The sequence below is a fragment of the Malaya genurostris genome, chromosome 2 (assembly GCF_030247185.1).
Source record: "Malaya genurostris strain Urasoe2022 chromosome 2, Malgen_1.1, whole genome shotgun sequence".
Classification (NCBI taxonomy): Eukaryota; Metazoa; Arthropoda; class Insecta; order Diptera; family Culicidae; genus Malaya; species Malaya genurostris.
The window spans coordinates 105,341,322-105,361,314 of NC_080571.1; the positions used below are offsets into that span (position 1 = coordinate 105,341,322).

Below are 19,993 nucleotides of genomic sequence, written 5' to 3' on the forward strand. Positions count from 1 at the left end.
CTGTTCAGATGAAAAATAACAGAAAAAAATGAATTGAGAAAAGGTTGAGACTTCGCACTGAAAGTCCAATTGAGCGCAAAGTGTGGAACAGTGAAGATATCTTATTGAAGGCGAATCTCTATTTCTTATGGTGTTTGGATTTGAACAAAAATGCTAAATTCATTCGCCGTCTTGGCGTACTCGGGATAGAGCAATACAAAAAAACAACCTTGAAATTGCTTACCCCAATGAGTACCATTCAGCTAGCGTTCAAATGTGCTAGCGAACGCGAAATAATTAGATAAACGTCATTCGGTACACGATGGCCCACTCGCGGATCAACAACCGATCAAACAGTACGTTTATACGCAAATGGGAATGATTCACCTGGCAACATCGGTTGCAATAATGTGCGCGGTGGTTCAACAAGGATTACTTTTTCATTGCATGCAAACCATCGAGGTGCAAACTTTGTTCAATAGAATCTAACGGATATATATTTTTCCGAGTTAATTAATTTAGCCTGTTACAAACGACCCCTAAATTGAATTTGATGAGTTGACAAAAAAGCCTTCCAAACCAAATCTATTTCTGGTCACAAACTCTTTGAACTCATCACAAGTTTCAGTTGATCATCGGACATCGTCTTGGAAGGATCATCTCGAGCGCGAGTGTGTTATTTGTACTGTATCGTAGAAAACTATCGTGAAAAGAAACAAATATAAAAATGGCTCTTAAGTATAGTGAAAGTAAACATCCGTATATTGATCTTGGAAATGGGTTCCAAATAACCTTTTTCGAGGACCGATGCAAACACGGGGAAGATTTCGAATCGAAGGCGCGTCGAGCGATTAACGAAACTCCTGAGAATGTTCCAAAAGCTATGGCGGAGCTCCGACGATTAGTTGTGGCTGACGGAAGATTCAACATACCTTACGAGAGCGATTGGTACATAAATACGTATCTGCGGTCCGGTTCATATGATCCTCAGGAGACTTATAATATACTTCAGGCAACAGGCACCCAAAAGTCCAAAAACAGGGAGTATTTCGGGAGTGTGGCTTCAATTAGGCATGTCTTCGAAGAAGGATTGGTGTGGGTAGTGCCTGAACGAGATGAAGATGGAGCCGTGATTATTGTGGTTGAGTCAGGAAGTGTGTGATAAATTTTGCCTTTAAAATATATAAGTAGTTCGAAGTTCAACAGTTTTTTATTTTGTTCAGAAAAATGGAATCCAGCTAAAGTATCCGTAGTACAACTCAACACTGCAGTCAACGCTGTGATTTCGATTTTCCTGAATAGTGTGGAAGCTCAGCTCCACGGTTATAAGCTGATATTCGACATGGACGGACTCTCAATGAAGCAAATAGTGCAGTTTACCCCTCAAACAACGGCCATTATGTTGGATTTGATGGACAGATGCTCTTGTATCAGGTTGCTGCAAGTACATACGGTCAACAATGGAATGGTGTACAATATGGTGGTTTCGATCATGAAGCCTTTGATGTCGAAGAGCATGCGTGAAAAGCAAATTTTTCACGGTCGTAATATGGCCTCCCTGGCTAAGTTCATAAGTCCCAAGGTCTTACCACCGAAATATGGCGGAACCTCGAAGGCACCTCCATACGACGGACGTCTTCTCGGAGATCTTCTGCTTCACTACGATGAGTGGATGCTAAGTATGTATCGTTTTTAGTTTTTATTTGTTATTCACTTCTTCACTGAGATTTTTGTTCATAACTAACGAATATCGGTTAATCCAAGAACTTCATAATTTTCTTTATTTTTGACATTTGCCGAAAATCTTATTCATATTTCAACATTATGAGAACTACATCTAATAATTGTAATGCTACTAATATTTTCAATACTCATACTATATTCTACGGATCATCAATTCATACGTTTATCTAGTTTTATATTTGTCTGGTTTTTGGAATGAATGTTCATCTGAGTTGTTAGTTTACAACTAAATTTGAATGATATATAATAGCATGCAGTTTGATTATAATTTATTAAAATTTCTGGTTTCTTTACCATTTTTGAAAAGTTTTCAGTTTTCTAAAATTTAATACCCTAAAAAATGTGGATAAAAAGAATCGGAATGTATAGGTGCAAAATGTTTCGAATTATTTTGAATTAAATGAACACTGGCCCTCCTTAGTCTATCAGACGAATTCAATTTCGGTTCAAATCGGAGGGTTCAAATAAAAAAATTTTCTAAGATCTACGCCTTTATGTTCTTTAACACACATACAGACACACGGAAGTTGTCTCAATTCGTCGAACTGAATCGATTGGCAAACGATAATCGGCTCTCCGGGTCTCGGATTTTTTTTTATAGAGTTTGAGCGAATTCTATACTTTATTTTCATTAATATAGAAAACCTGTTTCAATCCTCCTAGTAGTGTAACGATGCCTTTTTCATATTGATCACTATTTTTATATACACTGAGGTCTTTTTAATCGGGTTTTATGCGGTTTCTCATGCGTTTTTTAAGTAGACTTCTGAAGGGACGCGATTTTTTTACGTGGATTTCCAAAGTTACGTGTTTTTTTCACGTAGATTTCCGAAGTAACGCGGTTGTTTTACGCGAATTTTCAGTCATCCGTTTTTCTTGTTCGGCCTTAGAAATGTATAAAACGTTGAGATCTGGTGTTTCCCCGTTTTTTTCTCTGACGCTTAGAAAACTTTCGATTACACCAGACCTCGAGGTTTCATGTATTTCTAAGACATTTGGAATCAAAAAAAAATTTCTTTAGCTTCGCGTTTTTTGAGGCAGATTTCGCGAAACTTCGCAATTGTTTTGCTCGGATTTCCGAATTTTAAAAACTCATCAGGATGCTAATTCCAGAATCGGAAGTCGGAATCGGTTAAAATTTAACAATGGGGAGTGATTTAATTTGAATTTTAGTTTATGAAATTCTGCTTTGCCTTCTTTGAGAAAACAGTTGATCATATTTATTGCCGATACTTTCGGAACCGGAGTTCGGAAACCGGTGTAGCCGAAGTCGGTAAAAATTAACAGTCACCTGAAGGATTATAAACCATTTCGTTTGATTCGAAATTTCTGAAAATCAGAGTAGCAATCTTCGAGAAATCGGAGGGAGTTCCAAATTAAAGTTTTTGATCACTTCCAGGATTGAAACTGGTATAACAGTATAGCTAAAATAAGTTAATTTGAACATCAACTTCTGCAAACCCGGGAAATTTACTACCCGATTTCAAGGAACTCGATACTCATCACATGGTCATTTATGAAAAAAAATAGAGGGTTGTATTCAAGACTCGGCCGATTACGATTACATTAAAAATGAAATAATTCTAAGGTACCCATAATAAATACAAAAATAAAGATGATGATGGATGCACGAAAAGTCACAAATTACAAACTTGCTCTACTTTTAGTGTTTACATTTTTGGCGAATGATCAAAATGACAATTAGATTCTTTCAGAACAATTGATTCTACTCTATTTTGATGCCTTCCACAAATTTTTACATTTGAAAATTTATGGAAAATATCCTTTAAATGAAAGTCAATTATGATGATTTCAAAACTACTTAAAAGATCAATTTTGGATACAAGCGCTTCAAATTAGGTTCGAAAAATCTATCGCCGATAATTCTAAGTTGGCCTGCTAGTTACCGGAGAATCAAGATAAGCCATGGGTAAACTAATACCGTTTTCGTTTTTGAACCTAGACGCGGGCTACTCTGACTCCGAGTAAAACGAACACGTGGCACGCGCCCTAAACAACAACTCATGAAAAAAAGAAAAAATAAACAAACTCGGCTGGATGCGTGGTGCGACCCGAGAAAATTTTCAGAGCGAAACTACGCGATTGAAGTCCGATCTAGACGAACCTCAGGTTGCTAAAACAAACATATCAAACGTTGTTTGGGCGACTCTGGGTCAGCTTCCGGGCTGCTCTGATCAATAAACGAAAACGGTATAAAGCAGAAATGTATTCTTGCATATATTTATATATTCCCTTTTGTGCTATAGTTCATACTGCGCAAATCGGACGAGAGTTTGACATCATTCACTGAGACTGTCATTGGCTCGTGAAAACATAGGTCAATTCAATCCAATGCAATTGAAATACTTAAATGACGTTACCGTATAAGTTTAAGTTAAATGTTTTTGAATCGATTGGTAGTAAAATTATATAAATTCGTCAACAAATGACTAAGTTCTAAGCGTTCAAAATTATGACAGAAAAAGGTTATGCGGTTATTTTTGCATTTTTTCAAATTGACACCCAGCCTCGTACAGTGAGTTAGCAAAAGCGACAATCCAACGAGCGAACGCATACACAATCTAATCATCTGGACGAGATACTTGTTTCATTTACAGTCAAGCATCAACTGAAATCAAGAAATAATTTGCAGCATATATTTATAGATTCCTCTTCGAACTACGCAGAATGATGCGGTATTTTAACGCATTGACGCAAGGCCTCCTATGCCGAACAAGAAAATGACGTCAATTTGGCCAGCTGGGATTGGTGGATGAAAATATAGTTCAATTCTAACCATTTTTTCAATAGTATGCTATTGAAATACTGAAACGACGTTGCCATATATGTCCGAGTATCTGGGACGCTCTCGAGTCCCTTCGAATCTCGGAGAGAGCTACGTCGAGGTGATGGACTTTCTTGTATCTTGTTCAATATTGCCGTCGAAAACAAAATACATGAGAGAAGAGGCTCTAGAGAAGAAACACTACGCCTCCCACCACGAATATTGATAGACGGTGACGATATCGAGGTGGTTGACGAGTTCGTGTATTTGGGCTTACTGGTGACCGCCGCTGGTGTAGCAGAGAAATTCATAGACAAAACAAAAGTCAACGTTTGTCTACGAGGAGGGAGGGGGAGTTTTGCATAAAGTCTACGTAGTCTCATAATTTTTATTAATTTTTCAAGCAATTTACCTAGTTTAATTAGCCGGCCGCGCGTTTCCTTCGATTGATCAAAAAGACAGTTGAAATTGCGTATTCAACCAAATGCAAGATGCTTGAGAGCAGAATTGCAATTTGTCACTTCGAATAACCTTGACAGACTGACTAAAAACATCGTCGACTGTAATCTGTACTGTGAAAGTGATTATCAAATGAGATACTCCGTAGTTCTATGACCAAGCAGAAGTATACTCAAAGACAGGCGACTCTATTGTTTTTTTCTTTCATTCTTCTATTTCCTATCGAAGTGAAAAAATAAAAGAAAGTACTAACATAAACATAAATTGAAAAAGCTCATTATTCTTTGCAAAAAATCATCGGACTTTAAGTTTATTGCAGTAAATGAATAAATTTCAATTTCTATGCTTTCCGATTATTATTTAGTCACATCGTAATCAAGCAGTCAAGGAGAAATGAAGATAATGGCAATTGCTTCTGCAATCCATGAGCGTTCTGACGAGTGAAATGTCCAGAGAATTTTAGAAATCGGTAAAAGACCGATGTTAGTAGGGTGACCAAATGATCAAAATTTATCACTCATCTATAGCCGACCACGAATAAGAAAAAGAAATTAATTATGAAAATACCAAATCGCGAGGAAGTCTGAGAAGATATTCATATTTTTGTTCTGACGTGAAGTAGTTGTCAGTGTGGTTTCTTCCAACCAAAAACGGATTTGAAAAATCAAAATGATTGGAATTGCGAAAGTAAACATTTGCCTGAAAATACAGCCCAGAAGTTGAAATAGAACCAACCAACTATTTCCACCAATAAAATTGTTGATTTTAATTTGCAATGATTGTGGTTTTGGCTTTACCGGTCTGTTAAATAAGAACGGCTGTTATATACTACCCGACGTTTCGATAACTGGTTATGGTCTTTTTCAAGGGAAACTGTAAGTTTATTGGTTATAAAAGATATTACAAAAACATTAAAACTGTGTGTTAACTCATTATCTTATAGTTCCTCGTCTAAAAATCGTATGCCCACGTACGGTTGTTTGCATAATATGTGATTTTAATCACATTTGCTTTCTCCTCGTTCGTCCAGAGAAGCTGTTTGAGATTTATTGTATATCTGTACCTCTTGAATATCTTGAATAACTAAGACTTTATGACAATGGTACTGGATCAGATTTTATTTAATCCTATTACAGAATGTAAACTATACAAATCTATCAAGGATTGAAGATAGTAACCTTTCACTGAAAAATGATTAAAAAAATTGTTTTGTGACAAAGAAAAGTCTACGTTGATTTTCTAGGATGGGGGGTAGGTTATTAACTAACGATAACCACTAAATTGAATAGTTTTGAGACTCGTTTTAACGATTACGCATGTATTTCTCATTTTTATTTAAAATGTTTACGATTAAAAATTGGTGTGTGTGTGAGAAATTACTGAAAAAAAAATTTCTCGAATCGAAAGGACTCTGTTCGTCAAGTTCGCAACAAACAACGTTGTCTGTTTGTGTATGTGAGAATGTAACAAAACTATGCACTCAATTTATTTCGGAGATCCCTATAGTCTGCGATTGAATTTTATCCTGTCTCCGGTCGAATTACAGACCTTAGTTCAGAGTTAAATTTTATCCACATTCCACTTCCGGTACCTCAATAACAGGTCGATATGTATGTTTTTATTAGTGACAATGTATCAAGTGTTGGATTAAATTCGTGGCCTTCTACGAAAGATAACATTAGTCAACTATGCATTGGCACACATACAAAAGTAAATGTTTTTCTGGAAGCTACTGACATGGATCATTTTTACCTATGTTTGTGCCTGAAAAATAGTGTTCTCGGGAAGTGTTACGAATGAAACCATCACTGGTGACGTATGCAGTAGATGAGTAGAATACGTATACAGAATGCACTTGAGTAGAAGCATTCGAACACATCTCATAGTAAACTGAAGTGAACTAAACTGAACAGAAGATCATCCATGTTTACATAACTAGTTTGTTGATTGCATAAACGTGCGTGTCGGCTATACTAATCCACGATTTCTGTTTTCGAATGTTTTAGAAATAGTAGTCATGAATTCCGAAACGGAATCGTCGCAGCGTTGCAATTAACATAACCTTCAGATGCCCATCTGGGTTCGATTCCCAACCACGCACATAGGGTCAGAAAGTTTTTCTGGCCCGAAGAGGTAAATGACCTTAGAGTTAAAACCTCTATAATAAAAAAAAATATTCAGGTGATGTTTTTGATCATATAAGTAATATGAGAAAGGCATTGTAACACCATTAGGTGGATAAAACAAGGTTTTTATTTTATCATTATCAGTTTAGGACTAATGTACCTTCAATGAAAATAACTGCAAATTTCTTTCTCGGTAATCGGCTGTCTAGAGATTGAGGAATAAAAACTATAAGTTTAAAAGCTAACGTTTCGTTTAAAATTTACCAATGCATTTCGGCAATTATAAATCTGACGACTATCATGAATATGTTGCCATTTCCTTTTTTGTAGACTATTCTTATAAAAGAATTGCCCTTGGTATCGTGTTTCAAAACTACTGACTACCGTTCTCAGATGTCACTTCCAAATAGAATTACTACACCATGAAAATATTGCGCAGTTAGGTGTCATGAATTAATGAATAATAAATGAACGGCTGAATGCAAAAGTCGGATAGGTGTAACCTAGTTTGGAAAACTCGTCTAAGTATTTTTAAATGTGAAAACCGAATAAAATCATTGAGAGCAAAAATCCCAAAAATGCAAGAATACAAAAAAGCTTTGAATGCAAAAATCGGACAAAAACTGAACTGGTTCTTCCCAAACAAACGTTTTCATACGGTTATTGCATTCAAAGTTTTTATCAACTGCCGCTGTAGAACGAAACATATAGGGTAACAGATATTTTGTCCACTTTATATATTTTGGCCCACCTTACAAACTTTATGGATTTAATCGATGTTAAGTAAGCCATGTTGTATAAATTTGAATCTAATCACATTAAATTTCCTATTGCGGAAGGGTTTTTCTAAGATATTACCACATTTGCTGGATATTAAAAAAAAATTCACTCGTTACAAATCGGTTCAATAAACTACTGAGCATTATAAATTCTGAAAAATGGCGCAAATGTGAAATATATTATGAGGAACAATAAATAACTTACTCAAATACAGCTATAGCTCAATTGGGTAAAGCGGCCGGTCTTTTTTTCGATTATAGAGGTTTTAACATTGTTGTCATTCACCTCTTCGGGCCAGAAAAGATTTCTGACCCTATGTGCGGGGTTGGGAATCGAACCCAGGTGGGCAGCGTGAAAGGCATCGACTTACCCATCACGCTATACCCGTTCCCCCGGCCGGTCTTCTCTAGAATATAATCATATCAAGTAGATTAACATTCATGTTTTTTTTCTGTCTATAAACCTGCTGGATGAGCACAGTCAAATAATTTTGAACAGTATTTTGCTGCAAAACGATAACAGAACAATGCTACAAATGGTTCGAGTAGTGGTTGTAATTTAGTGTGTTTACATGTATTAAATGGATTATGAACAAACCATTTTTTGTCGTTTTCGCTAAAAAATGTTCGAGAAAATTGCCAGTTTTGTATGGTAACGTTACTTAACAGCCTATTCGATATTTTGTAAAATCGGGCCTGACCATGGTGGAAATAGTTAATAAAATTAACACGAAACGTCGATTTATCGTTTCCTAAACAATACGAGAAAATGGAACAGAAAGATACAGGTTAAGATTTATTCGGGAAGTTATAGATTAATTTCAAAGTAACTTAATTGGCTTATTTTAAGTAAACAAAGCATTTTGCAAAATGGGGAAATATAATGGGATGGCTTGAGCTTGAGCTTGAGCGACCACCCCTGGTTGCTAATCCGTTACTGATCGGGATCAACTGATATTGCACAGAGAAATTCTAGAAGATCAGACCTGGGAATGGCAGATCAACCTTCAATGTGCAACTTCTGGTAACCCCGAAGTTTATTGATCAGTACCGGTGCCAGCCAGGTCCGGTTGTGGGTCCGCTTTTCAAGAGACACTTTAAACTTTTTCACTGGAACTGTTATTGTATTACATTTCTTCACGTTTACTGTCTTATTGTTTCTATAACACATGTCTGAGATCTTCTCGATAATTATATATCTGTTTTTGATTTCGGGAAGGGCCAGGGGGTGTATGTGTGTGTGTCTGTATGTGTGTTGTCAACTAAGAGGTCGAGATCTCAGAGATGGCTGGGCCGATTTTTATCAAACTAGTCGCAAATGAAAGGTCTCCCCGTCACCCTAAACGCTATTGAATGGTTTTGAGATCGGATGTTTACTTTTTGAGTTATACGGAGTTTTATGTCAAAATTTTCAGTTTTTTGACATTATCTGTCACAATTGACCTTGAAAACAGAATATGTTTTCAGACTTAGATTCCGCACAGTAATAGCTATCCAATAAGCCATAGATTGATAATATCCGTCCATTTTTAACGGAGATATCGAAATTTTTGTGTAAACGACTTTTCTCCCTATTCCAGCAGTAGGAGTTTTGAGCGCTGTATGACAAAGAAATGCTTGGAAGCAACGAAAATACGGATTTTTATACTGTTACATATAATTTTTTCTAAGTACCAAAAAGACTGTGTACAGCATCCTTTTTCATGACATTTAGCCACGGACCGATTTTAGCACGGCTCGTTTTTGGCAACACAATCGTTCGAATATGACATATATAAACCAGAAGATGGCAGAATTTTTTTTAATAATATTGTTTTAAACTACTTACAGCAATAAATGCTGGAAGAACATAACATCCATATACCATTCGAATCAGTTCGTCGAGATCCGCAAATGCGTGTGTGACAAATAATTTCACTCAATTTTCTCGGAAAATTTCTTTTCTACAAATTCAGATTCATACAAAAAGTCGTATGTGGGAGCTAACAAAGTTCCTGAATTATGTTTGGTTCCGACCTCTGGTTCCGGAACTACAGGATGATATGTGAAACGAAATCAAAATTGTGTACCTCATTCTTCTCGTAGATGGCTGAACCGATCTAAGATTCAAATGAAATCTAAGAATGATCTAAGATTCAAATGAAAAGTTTCAAGATTCTATAAAACATCTTGCTCTTCAGTCAGATCCAACTTCCGATTTCGGGGATACAGGGTGATTGGTATAAAAATGTCTATTCCTCATAAATTAATCAAGTTTATCGGATTAGCAGATTTGGATAGTCGATAAAAAATTAACTTTTTTCAGTTTTACTGGTATTCAGTTGTCGATTCAGAACGCACCTAAAAATTTAATTCGTGCTATGATTTCTCAAAGATGTCTTCACTGATTTTCAAATATTTTGAAACAAATGTAAACTATACAGCTTCTCAGGTGAATTTATCTGACTTCGGCCATACCGATTTTAGAATTCCGGTTCCAGTATAAAATCGTTTCTCAAAGCTCAATCGTTTTCTCAAAAAAGCCTAATCAAATTTCAGAAACAAAAATTCAAATTAAAATAAACTTATATACAAAGTTAATTAATTTTATCCAATTATGACTTCCGGTTCTCGAATTACATGATGATGAATTTTTAAAATTCAAACCGATATAGAAGATGACAATCCCGAAAAGCTTCAAAGTTGGACTCAAAACTGTTGTAATTTATTCGTCATATGGCCATACGAATCGGTTTGGGTTATGCTGGTTCCTGAATACCGGCTCTGGAAGTACCTTAAATTACCCTAAACTCTAAAGTGGAAATTACTTCGACATATCATGGAATGTTTAATCGATTGTTACACTTTTAGGTTCAGATTCGATCCGATTTGCAGTTTCGAGATTACAGAGTAATGAGTGATTAAAATATCAAATTGCCACTTAAAACGAAGGACATTAGAATAATGTCATGAAAACCGAAACACCGAAGAATATTCATGCAAAAAACACATACGGATTGATAAAAAAAAGGTATTATCTCACTGCTAGGTGGATTAATCACGTTTTTCTAAATGGAATGACCTACTACTAAATAAACGAGTGAATAGAATCCAGACAAAATTGTCGATTCACTATAGTGACATATTCTAAAAATTATATCAAATCATTTTAAATCACCAAACAACAGATTTCACGCACGTCTTGATTGTTTATTATTTTAATTATGTATTAAATTTATTATTGGGTTAGGCAACCGCCTACCGTGAAAAAAATATTAATTTATCAAACAAACAAGTATTTTTTTACTACTTGTTCAATATACCGATGTATGTTATCTCTGTTATTAACCTTGTAATATTAAAAGATTTGCGCAATAGTTGATCTTTATCATTCAATTTAAAAAAACTAAAAACTACTGCAATTGTCGCCTTTTACGACATTGAAACAGGAACCCAGTGGATCTATTCTTGGCTTATTTTTTTCCACCGGATTCCACACGGCATCTAGGCTGGTTCTGTCCATAGAAAGCTAATAGGTACTATCAATCTCCTAGTGGAGCCCAGTCCCTCCAAAATTTTATTGGGATGGCGGAAATAAACCCTGTACCTTACCAGGTTGCCCGTAAAAAAACTTTCAAACCAGGCCTCGCCCACAACGGCAGCCCAGTCAAACCATCATTCGTAAAATTTGTTTCTAAATCAGGTTCCAAACAATTTCAGTTTGTAAGTCTTTTAAATTGATACCCAAAAAAATTTTATTGTTTTTATTCAAGTGCCAAAAGGTTTGATCAAACTAGTATTCATAAAGTTCTAGTGTATTATATCATCATGGATTAAAACAGATTTCCGGTTTCCTTACTTTTTGTTAAATAGGCCTATTAGAAATGAAGAAATATACCTTATGATAAAAAAAGAACCGGAATTTTCATTTAAAATTCCCGCGCTTGTCCAATCGGTTAACTTTTATTCTCTCAACGTTGGCAACACTTTTATACACATTCTGTCAAATTTTGACGCATATCGTACGAATAGTTTCTGTTTGGCGTCCATACAAAGAAGTTGAAAAATTTTCGTGTGGCGATTTTTATAATGGATGAAAATTTAGAACAACGTGCGTGCATCAAATTTTGTGTTGCAAATGGATTTTAGTGTTCCGAAACGTTGAAAATGTTAGAAAAGGCCTTTGGTGAATCGTATATAGGAAAAACACAGGCAAACGAGTGGTATAAACGCTTCAAAGGTGGTCGTACAAGCTTGGATCATGATGAGATCCCTGGCCGCCCAACAACATCTGTTACTGAAGAAAACATTGAATCGGCGAAGCAAATCATGTTGCAAAATCGTTCTGTACCGATTAGAGAGATTGCTGTGTTGTTGGGTATCTCTTATGGATCAGCCGAACACATTTTAACTGATGTTTTGGGTTTGAAACGCGTCGCTTCTCGGCTGGTGCCAAAAAAGCTGTTTGGCCAAAAACTCAACCAATATCATCAACCAAGCACCGTACTCTCCAGATATGGCCCGTGTGACTTTTTCCTCTTCCCCAGACTCAAATTGCCATTGCGGGGAACGCGTTTTGAGACCATAGAGACCATAAAAGAGAATTCGCTGCGTGAACTAAAGGCCTATAGTGGTGTAACCCCTTAAATGTAGCCTAGGTCAGCACATATCAACATCAAAACAGTATATACTAGCTATACTCTACTAGCTAATTTGTGATAATTTATTTCAATTTCAGAAATGCACAATTACGGCTTCAAACGGAAAAACAGCAAAGGCGAATAATATTCCTAATGATGACTTACAAAATTTATTTTACAACTCAGGAGTCGTTGTATTGCAAAGGGGGGCTTTGGAATCAAAATGTTTAATAAAAAATTATTGTCAGGGGAACTTGTGTATGTCACATCCGAAAAACGCCAAAGAATATATGTAGAATATAGCGAAAAGAGGGACTTCCAGTTTCAAGCGCGTATCAGAAGATCCAATCATAAGAAACATCAGCAATGTGCCCACAAAAACGGTGTTAGTGGCAAAGCCTACAGGTTTGATCAAATGTGCGGTCGTTAGTTATAATTTTTCGTTTGATGAAGTGTATGTGTATGTATACCAATCCAGTGTGTGAGAAGTAGACGAAAAACAACACAGGTGATGGTAGCCAAAAAACTCACAATTCTGGGGTGGTAATGTGGCTGTATTTTGTGAATAGTTTCAATGGTGTTAAACACGATTTTGTTATCCCCCTAGCACAAATGATCGGTCATCAAGCGGAGAAAGAGAGAGAGATTCACGAAAATTTAGATTTTTTTTCTTCTTTATTACGCTTGGAACCGCTTAGCCATCGTATGAAAAATCAGCAGTTTGTTGCACCTATAAGTTCAGCGCGTGTCACTTACGTGTGTATCACTTGCTTAAAGTCCATCGATTCATAAGCCTGCATTACTTGGCTACCGTTTTTGTACTTAGTTTCCATCATGACCATCAAGTTCAATGAAAACAATCATCCTTTCGTAGATCTTGGTGGTGGCTTCGGAATATGTATCAATCGAGCGGCCTACGAAGAAGACAAACAGACGAGGCTACGCAATGACCTTCCGGAGGATACGGTGAAGGCTCTGGCAGAATTTCGTCAACTCGCTGAATCAAAACGGAACTTGAACTTGGTGGTTGATCAAAGCAATTGGACGGTGATGGTATACCTAAAGTGCTACGAAAACGATGCGAAACAGTCGTTCGCCTTGATCGACTATGGCTATCGCTTACTGTTCAAAGAACGCGACTACTCGATACCCTATGCGCAGATTCGGCACGTTTTCGAGGAAGGACTGATTCGCTACCTACCAGAGTGTGACGACGATGGAGCAGTGATCTGTGTAGTGGAAATGGGCCGTAAGAAAATTGTTTTCCTAATGAATTTCATTTGTGTTCGAATAGCAATTCGAGTTTTACAATCACTCAATTACTGCTAGGTTTGCTGTGCGAAATCGGTTCTAGGTTGGGAAACGTGTTTTCCTTCTCTTTGCAGGGCGCTGGAACCCGTCCAAAATATCGTTGAATGAATTCATCGCCGCAATACGTCTCAGCGGGATAGCCACGATGCTGAACCCGGAGGCGCAGAAGAACGGCTACCGGGTTATTTTCGACGTGGAAGGATTATCAATGAGTCACATATCTCACTTTACACCGAAAAGCTCCCATTTTTTGTTCGACTTGATCGAAAATTGCACTCCGATCGTGATTAAAGGAATGCACACCGTCTACAACAGCATGCTGTATAACGTGCTCTGGGCGATATTGAAGCCGTTCATGAGCAAGGGAATGCGACAAAAGACTTACATGCACGGTAAGGACTGGAACTCACTGACAAAGCATATCAATCCACGATGTTTGCCTTCGAAATATGGAGGCACGCTAGCAGCGCCCGACTGTGATGGGAAGTCAATGGCAGAATTTCTGCAGCTTTACGAAGGATATTTTGCCGGTAAGATGCGCGAAACTCAAATTGGTTGATCACGATGTTATATGTACTGTTGTGTATGACATAATCATTTGCTTTTCAGAATATAATTCTTTCGGGTACACGGCTTGTCCAGATTCCTAGTAACCGTTTGATGAATGCCAGCGAATTCTTTTCGGAAGCGTTATATTAGACTGTAAAGAGTTTCACACGAGTAGATTTAAAAGCAACAAATTATTTATTTATTATTCCATGACAATAAAACATATGCAAAGAACAAAAATACAGGAACGAATCGTTTTATGCGAAAGACAGTAGTTTTACCGAAAGGGCCATTCAGCTGAAATAACATTTGTCTAGGATTGCTTAACTATATTCTACACTAATAGGTAAAATGGCGTGGAACAAGTTTGTATCCCATAGGAATTATGCAAAATTTTAGCTCTATCGGAAAAACTATGCTTTCGCTCCCGCGCACAGTTGTTTTAAAGTCCAATTTTACACTTTTAGTTATTAGGTCTACAAAATGTTTTTTTTTAAACAACTTGCTTGAGAATAGAACGTTGTTTCACATTGCGTAAAATGCATTGATCCCTGCATGCTGATCAATGCCGACGCCGACCACGTGCGAATGCAGATTTAGGGACTATTCACACATTTCAGTTCCGTGACGGTTCAGTGAAAGTGCCGTCAGTGTTCTTTTTTTATCAGTACCCTTCCGTTCCGTTTCCGTGCTGTTTCCGTTCCGGCACAGCCAATGCAATGACATACCGACTTCAGTGAAAATGAAAATATCGGTTACGACGAATTTGAGTTTGCCGGACGGACGCGACACTGACGGCGAGCTGCACTGAAACGGCACTGTGCCGGATAGGTGTGAATGCGCGCATAGAAAACGAATGAAATAATATCAGTATTCGTGCACGGTGTCGTGCCGGCACTGAACCGGACCGGATATGTGTGAATAGTCCTTTACTTGGGAAGAGAGGATGCATTCCCACGTGCATCACAGGAAGGGATTGTTTGTTAGTAAATTTTCGAAAAATATTATCATGTGTTTATTACTCTGGGTAACCGGCTACCGAGAATACATTGCAATTTTATCGCGTTTTGTAATAAAACGTGCTTCCTACTAAGATACGAAATTTCATCTGAAACTCGTAAAACTCCAAACAGCCGGCTGTCGGGCGGTTCGCTATCAATTCATACATTTAATTCATTGTGTTCATTGTTTTTTTTTCATTAGACAGCCGTAATACTGGTAAGATATCACTCGATCACCATCAATCGAACAACAACGCCTTACGCAATATGAAGTAATGTCAATATCTAGGGTAAGGGCTTCCAATTTCATCTCGTTTGTAAGGACGTTACCTTAAAAACCTGATTTAGATACACAAATCACTACGATTTTATCATATTTCTGCTTACTTTGCCTTGCTCCACATTAGGAATTGATTTACATTCCTTGGAAATTAAAATAATATTTAAAAAATCAGCTAAAACACTTCTGATATGTTCACTACTGTGCTCCTAATTTCATCTGGGATAGTTGTCAATTTCTCAGGGGAAACGACATAACATGGGATTTCATCCAATCTTTCCTGACACAAGATCAGAGCATATCAATTAAAGCTTCAAATCGTTTTATGGCACATTTTGTCTTACTGTCTATCAACAACCTACCTCTAGCATGCTTCGCGTAGGACTGAAACGTTAGCTATTTTTTTTTTTTTTTTTTTTTTTTTTTGCATAAATATCTGTTTATTAATCTTATTTTTGTGTATTACATCAACATTTTACAGTACAAGTGTTTTGACCCTTTGGCCTTTCATCTTTGTTGTTCATACGATTCGTTATTAATAATAGGTGTTTTAGTTACTCTTGTTTTACATACTAATGTTTAATCATAATATTTATTTTAATTATTTATAAAATGTCTACCTACTTATAACTATCCCTAACCTAATACGTACAAATTTTGAATTATTTGTATTTCAGAGATTGAGCACCTCTCTTCAAATTTCGTGCAGTATTGTTCGAATTTTTGTTCTAGTATATCCAGTGAGGCCATCTCATGTACTTCACTAGTCCTTGTCCAAGGGGGTAGATTTAGAATCATCTTTAAGATCTTACTTTGAATGCGTTGAAGCCTAAGTTTGTGTGTTCGTGCACAACCCCGCCAAACAGGGACTGCGTATTCAATTGCGGGGTAGATGATTTGTTTATAGACAGCCATCTGATTCTTCAGGCATAGTTTAGATGTTCTACAAATCAGCGGATACAGAGACCTAATGAGTATGCTGCATTTTTGAACGATTTTGTCAACATGTGACCTGAATATCAGATGTCTGTCAAAGGTGAGTCCTAGATAGATAACTTCATCGGACCATTGAATGACCTCATCACCGAATCGTATTCTGCATTCGTCTGATGGAACAAGTTTTGGAGATCTTGAATGTGGAAACAAGATGACCTGAGTTTTTGCTGCATTGATCACAATTTTCCAGCTTGTAAAATATTCTGTTAAAGCGTCCAGACCTGTCTGTAGTTTATTTTTCAGAGCATTAATGACACGACCTTTGTAAAGAATGGCAGTATCATCAGCAAATTGTGACAGAACACCACCACCTGGAAGAGGTGGGATGTCTGATGTGAAAATGTTGTATAGAATGGGACCTAGGATACTTCCCTGGGGTACACCAGCAGGAATAGTAAATCTTTCTGAAAGTGCATTATTCAGAGAAACCTGGAAGGCTCTATCTGCAAGATAATTTTTGATAATTTTAATAAGATACATGGGAAAATTATACCGATGCAGTTTAAACACCAGTCCATCGTGCCACACATTATCGAATGCCTTTTCAATATCCAATATTGCCATGGCAGTCGTTTTGGACACTGATTTGTTTTGCTGGATGACGTTGTTAACCCTTGTGAGCTGGTGGATGGTGGATCTTCCTTTCCGGAACCCAAACTGTTCTTCCAGAAATATATCCTGTTCATCTGCAAAAGCAAGAATTCGCCTTTGTATTGACTTTTCAAACAGCTTGGATAGGGCAGAGAGTAAGCTGATGGGCCGATAGCTCTTGGAAAAGGAAGGATCTTTCCCCGGTTTCAAAACTGGGATAACTTTAGCTAACTTCCACATTGAAGGGAGTAACCAAGCTCCCAGCACCTGTTAAAAAGTTTAGCTAAGAAGACAAATGAGCGAATACTCAAATGTTTCAGCTCAATGTTGAATGTGTTGTCGAAACCGGGGGCCTTCATATTTTTGGATTTTTTCACAAAAGCCATCAGCTCATTCGCAGTGACTCTACTTTCCTCAGGAACTAAGCTGTCTGATTGGTCAACCTCAGCTACGCTATCAGCAACGGCTCTTTCATATGGACTAACAATGTTGAGTCCTAAATTGTGAGAACACACAAACTGCTGGCCTAGCGCATTTGCCTTCTCTACTGGTGTGATTAAAGGTATTCCTTCAGCTGCGTCCTGGGGTGACATCAGAGGAGGAATAGGCTTCGGTTTTTTCTTAAGCACCTTCGTTAAGGACCAGAAGGGCTTTGAATGTGGGAGAATTTCTCGAAGCTTTTGCTGGAAGTTCCTGTTGCGAAGCTCAGATATCCGTTCCTGGATTATCCTAGTTAAGTTGTTATAAGTAGTCTTCCTATCTAGGATGCCAGTTCGTTGATACTGCCTCCGGTAGATATTCCGAAGTCGGATGAGTTTCTTGGTGACATTGTCGATTTGAAGAGAGGAACTCGGCATATGTTGTACTGGAACCGTCCTATCACGAGCGACTGTGATTGAATGCTGGAAGGAAGATAGCGCTGCATCGATTTCCATCGGGGAATCAAGTGGCAAATCGATATTAATAAGTTGGCCGGCGATATGTTGAAATTGGACCCAATCGGTGCGATAATAGTTCCTCCGAGGTTGAATAGGCACTGTTTCTGGTGAAGATCCCAACGTCAATATTACTGGAAAGTGGTCGGAAGAGAGCTCGTTGAAAACAACCGGAGAGCTGTCTATAGCGATGTTGCTGATGAATATATCCAAAATGGAATGAACTCCCGATCTGGAAAGTCGCGTTGGTTGATCCGGAGCGAAGATGTTGTATTGTCCAGCTTCGTAATCTTCGGCAAGTACGAATCCGTTTCGATTCTGTCTTCTGTTTCCCCACAGCTCATGCCGTGCGTTCAGGTCCCCAGCAATGATGAATTTGTTCTGTCGTCGAGTGAGCATAGCCAGATCTCGCTTCAATGATGCACACGTACCATCTCGAAGATTGGTTTGTTTGGGGCAGTACGCTGCAATGATGATGATGGGTCCCATCGTCGTTGTAATCTCAATTCCGATGGCTTCTATGAGTTGCAATTTAAAGGCTGACAGAAGCCTGTGCTGAATGGATCGTTTAATGGCAATGGCAACTCCCCCTCCTCTGGTAGTTGCCCTGTCGAGCCTGTGAATCCTGTAATTGGAAATAAAAATAGAAATTTCAGGTTTAAGATGAGTTTCAGATAAAATAGCAATATCGGCATTCTTCTCTTGAAGAAAGTCGGACAATTCAGCAGTTTTGCTCCTGAGTGAGCAAGCATTCCAATTTACTATAACCAACTCATTATATTGCATATTCGATGATGAATTTGCCTAAGGCGTTGATTTGCTCTAACCGCGTTCTGCAGTTTCGTAGTTTTGTTGTCATTGTTTCAAAAATGACGATCAGTTGTTCAGCAGAGAATAAATCACCAGAGTCATCCTTTGCTTGTGGTTGATTATTGCCCCATCCAGGAGGGATTCTTGAGGAAGATTCTTTTTGAGATCCAGCGGCTGAAGTCTTTGGATTGCTGCGAGGAAGTGGCGGCAAATTCGGAATATCCCTCTTCGGTGGGAGCCGTGGGAAATTAACTTCATCCTTCTGTGGAACATTCTTGCGCGTTGATTGCTTGCGGGACGCCTGTTGTCGAATTTTTGTGAACTCAGCACGTTTGGGACACGATTTGCTAGTAGATGGATGGTCGCCATCACAGTTCACACATTTTACAGCGATGTCATCTAGTAGGCAATCGTTGGTATTGTGTGGTTCGGCACATTTCCCGCACCGACTTTTCATGTGGCAATTCCTCGCTCCATGGCCGTAGTTCAAACAGTTCGTGCACTGTGTGACATCTCGATATACCGGTTTATACTTTTGCCATTCGATGATTATGTGAAATAACGATTTAATCGTTTTCAGTTGACTCATGGTGATGGAGCCCTTCTCCAGATGAATCAGGTACAGTTGATCTCTAAACTTTTTATCCGTATTATGTCGCTTCATTTTGAACACCATCAAAGGCTTTAGTCCAGCCTCCGACAGTGCCTGCTTTAGTTCGGCTTCCATCATGTCGGGTAGTCCTCGAAGTACAACCTTCATAGGTTTGTTGGCGGCAATATCGTGTGTGAAGTATTCCGCTTTTGTCTGCTTCAGATAACATTCCACTCCTTTGTAGTGGTTCAAAGCCGGAACAGTTATTTTGTAGCCTTCAGTACATAAACGGATTGTTGCCTGTAGTCCTTTGCTGATCAGTGTGTTGAAATCCGAGCGTAGAGTTGGTGGGAAGCCCTTCAGGTAGAAAGGCGGCATTTTTTCCTTCTTCTGCAGTTCCTCTTCGACATCTACTGGCAGATCAGCATATTGGTTTTT

General features: G+C 37.9%; 2 protein-coding genes across 2 annotated transcripts; both read left to right on the forward strand.

The window, feature by feature from the left end:
- The first annotated feature begins 417 nt into the window (after positions 1-417).
- Positions 418-13,077, forward strand: LOC131432370 (clavesin-1-like). The gene is made up of 3 exons (XM_058598602.1): positions 418-1,133; positions 1,203-1,658; positions 12,589-13,077. Exons 1-3 carry the CDS (start codon positions 707-709, stop codon positions 12,633-12,635), a joined length of 930 nt encoding a protein of 309 aa, XP_058454585.1. The 5' UTR covers positions 418-706; the 3' UTR covers positions 12,636-13,077.
- A 59-nt stretch (positions 13,078-13,136) lies between these two features.
- On the forward strand, positions 13,137-14,586 carry LOC131430870 (alpha-tocopherol transfer protein-like). The gene is made up of 3 exons (XM_058596111.1): positions 13,137-13,739; positions 13,876-14,331; positions 14,411-14,586. The coding sequence occupies exons 1-3, from the start codon at positions 13,325-13,327 to the stop codon at positions 14,449-14,451; spliced, it is 912 nt and encodes a 303-aa protein (XP_058452094.1). The 5' UTR covers positions 13,137-13,324; the 3' UTR covers positions 14,452-14,586.
- The last annotated feature ends 5,407 nt before the right edge of the window (positions 14,587-19,993 follow it).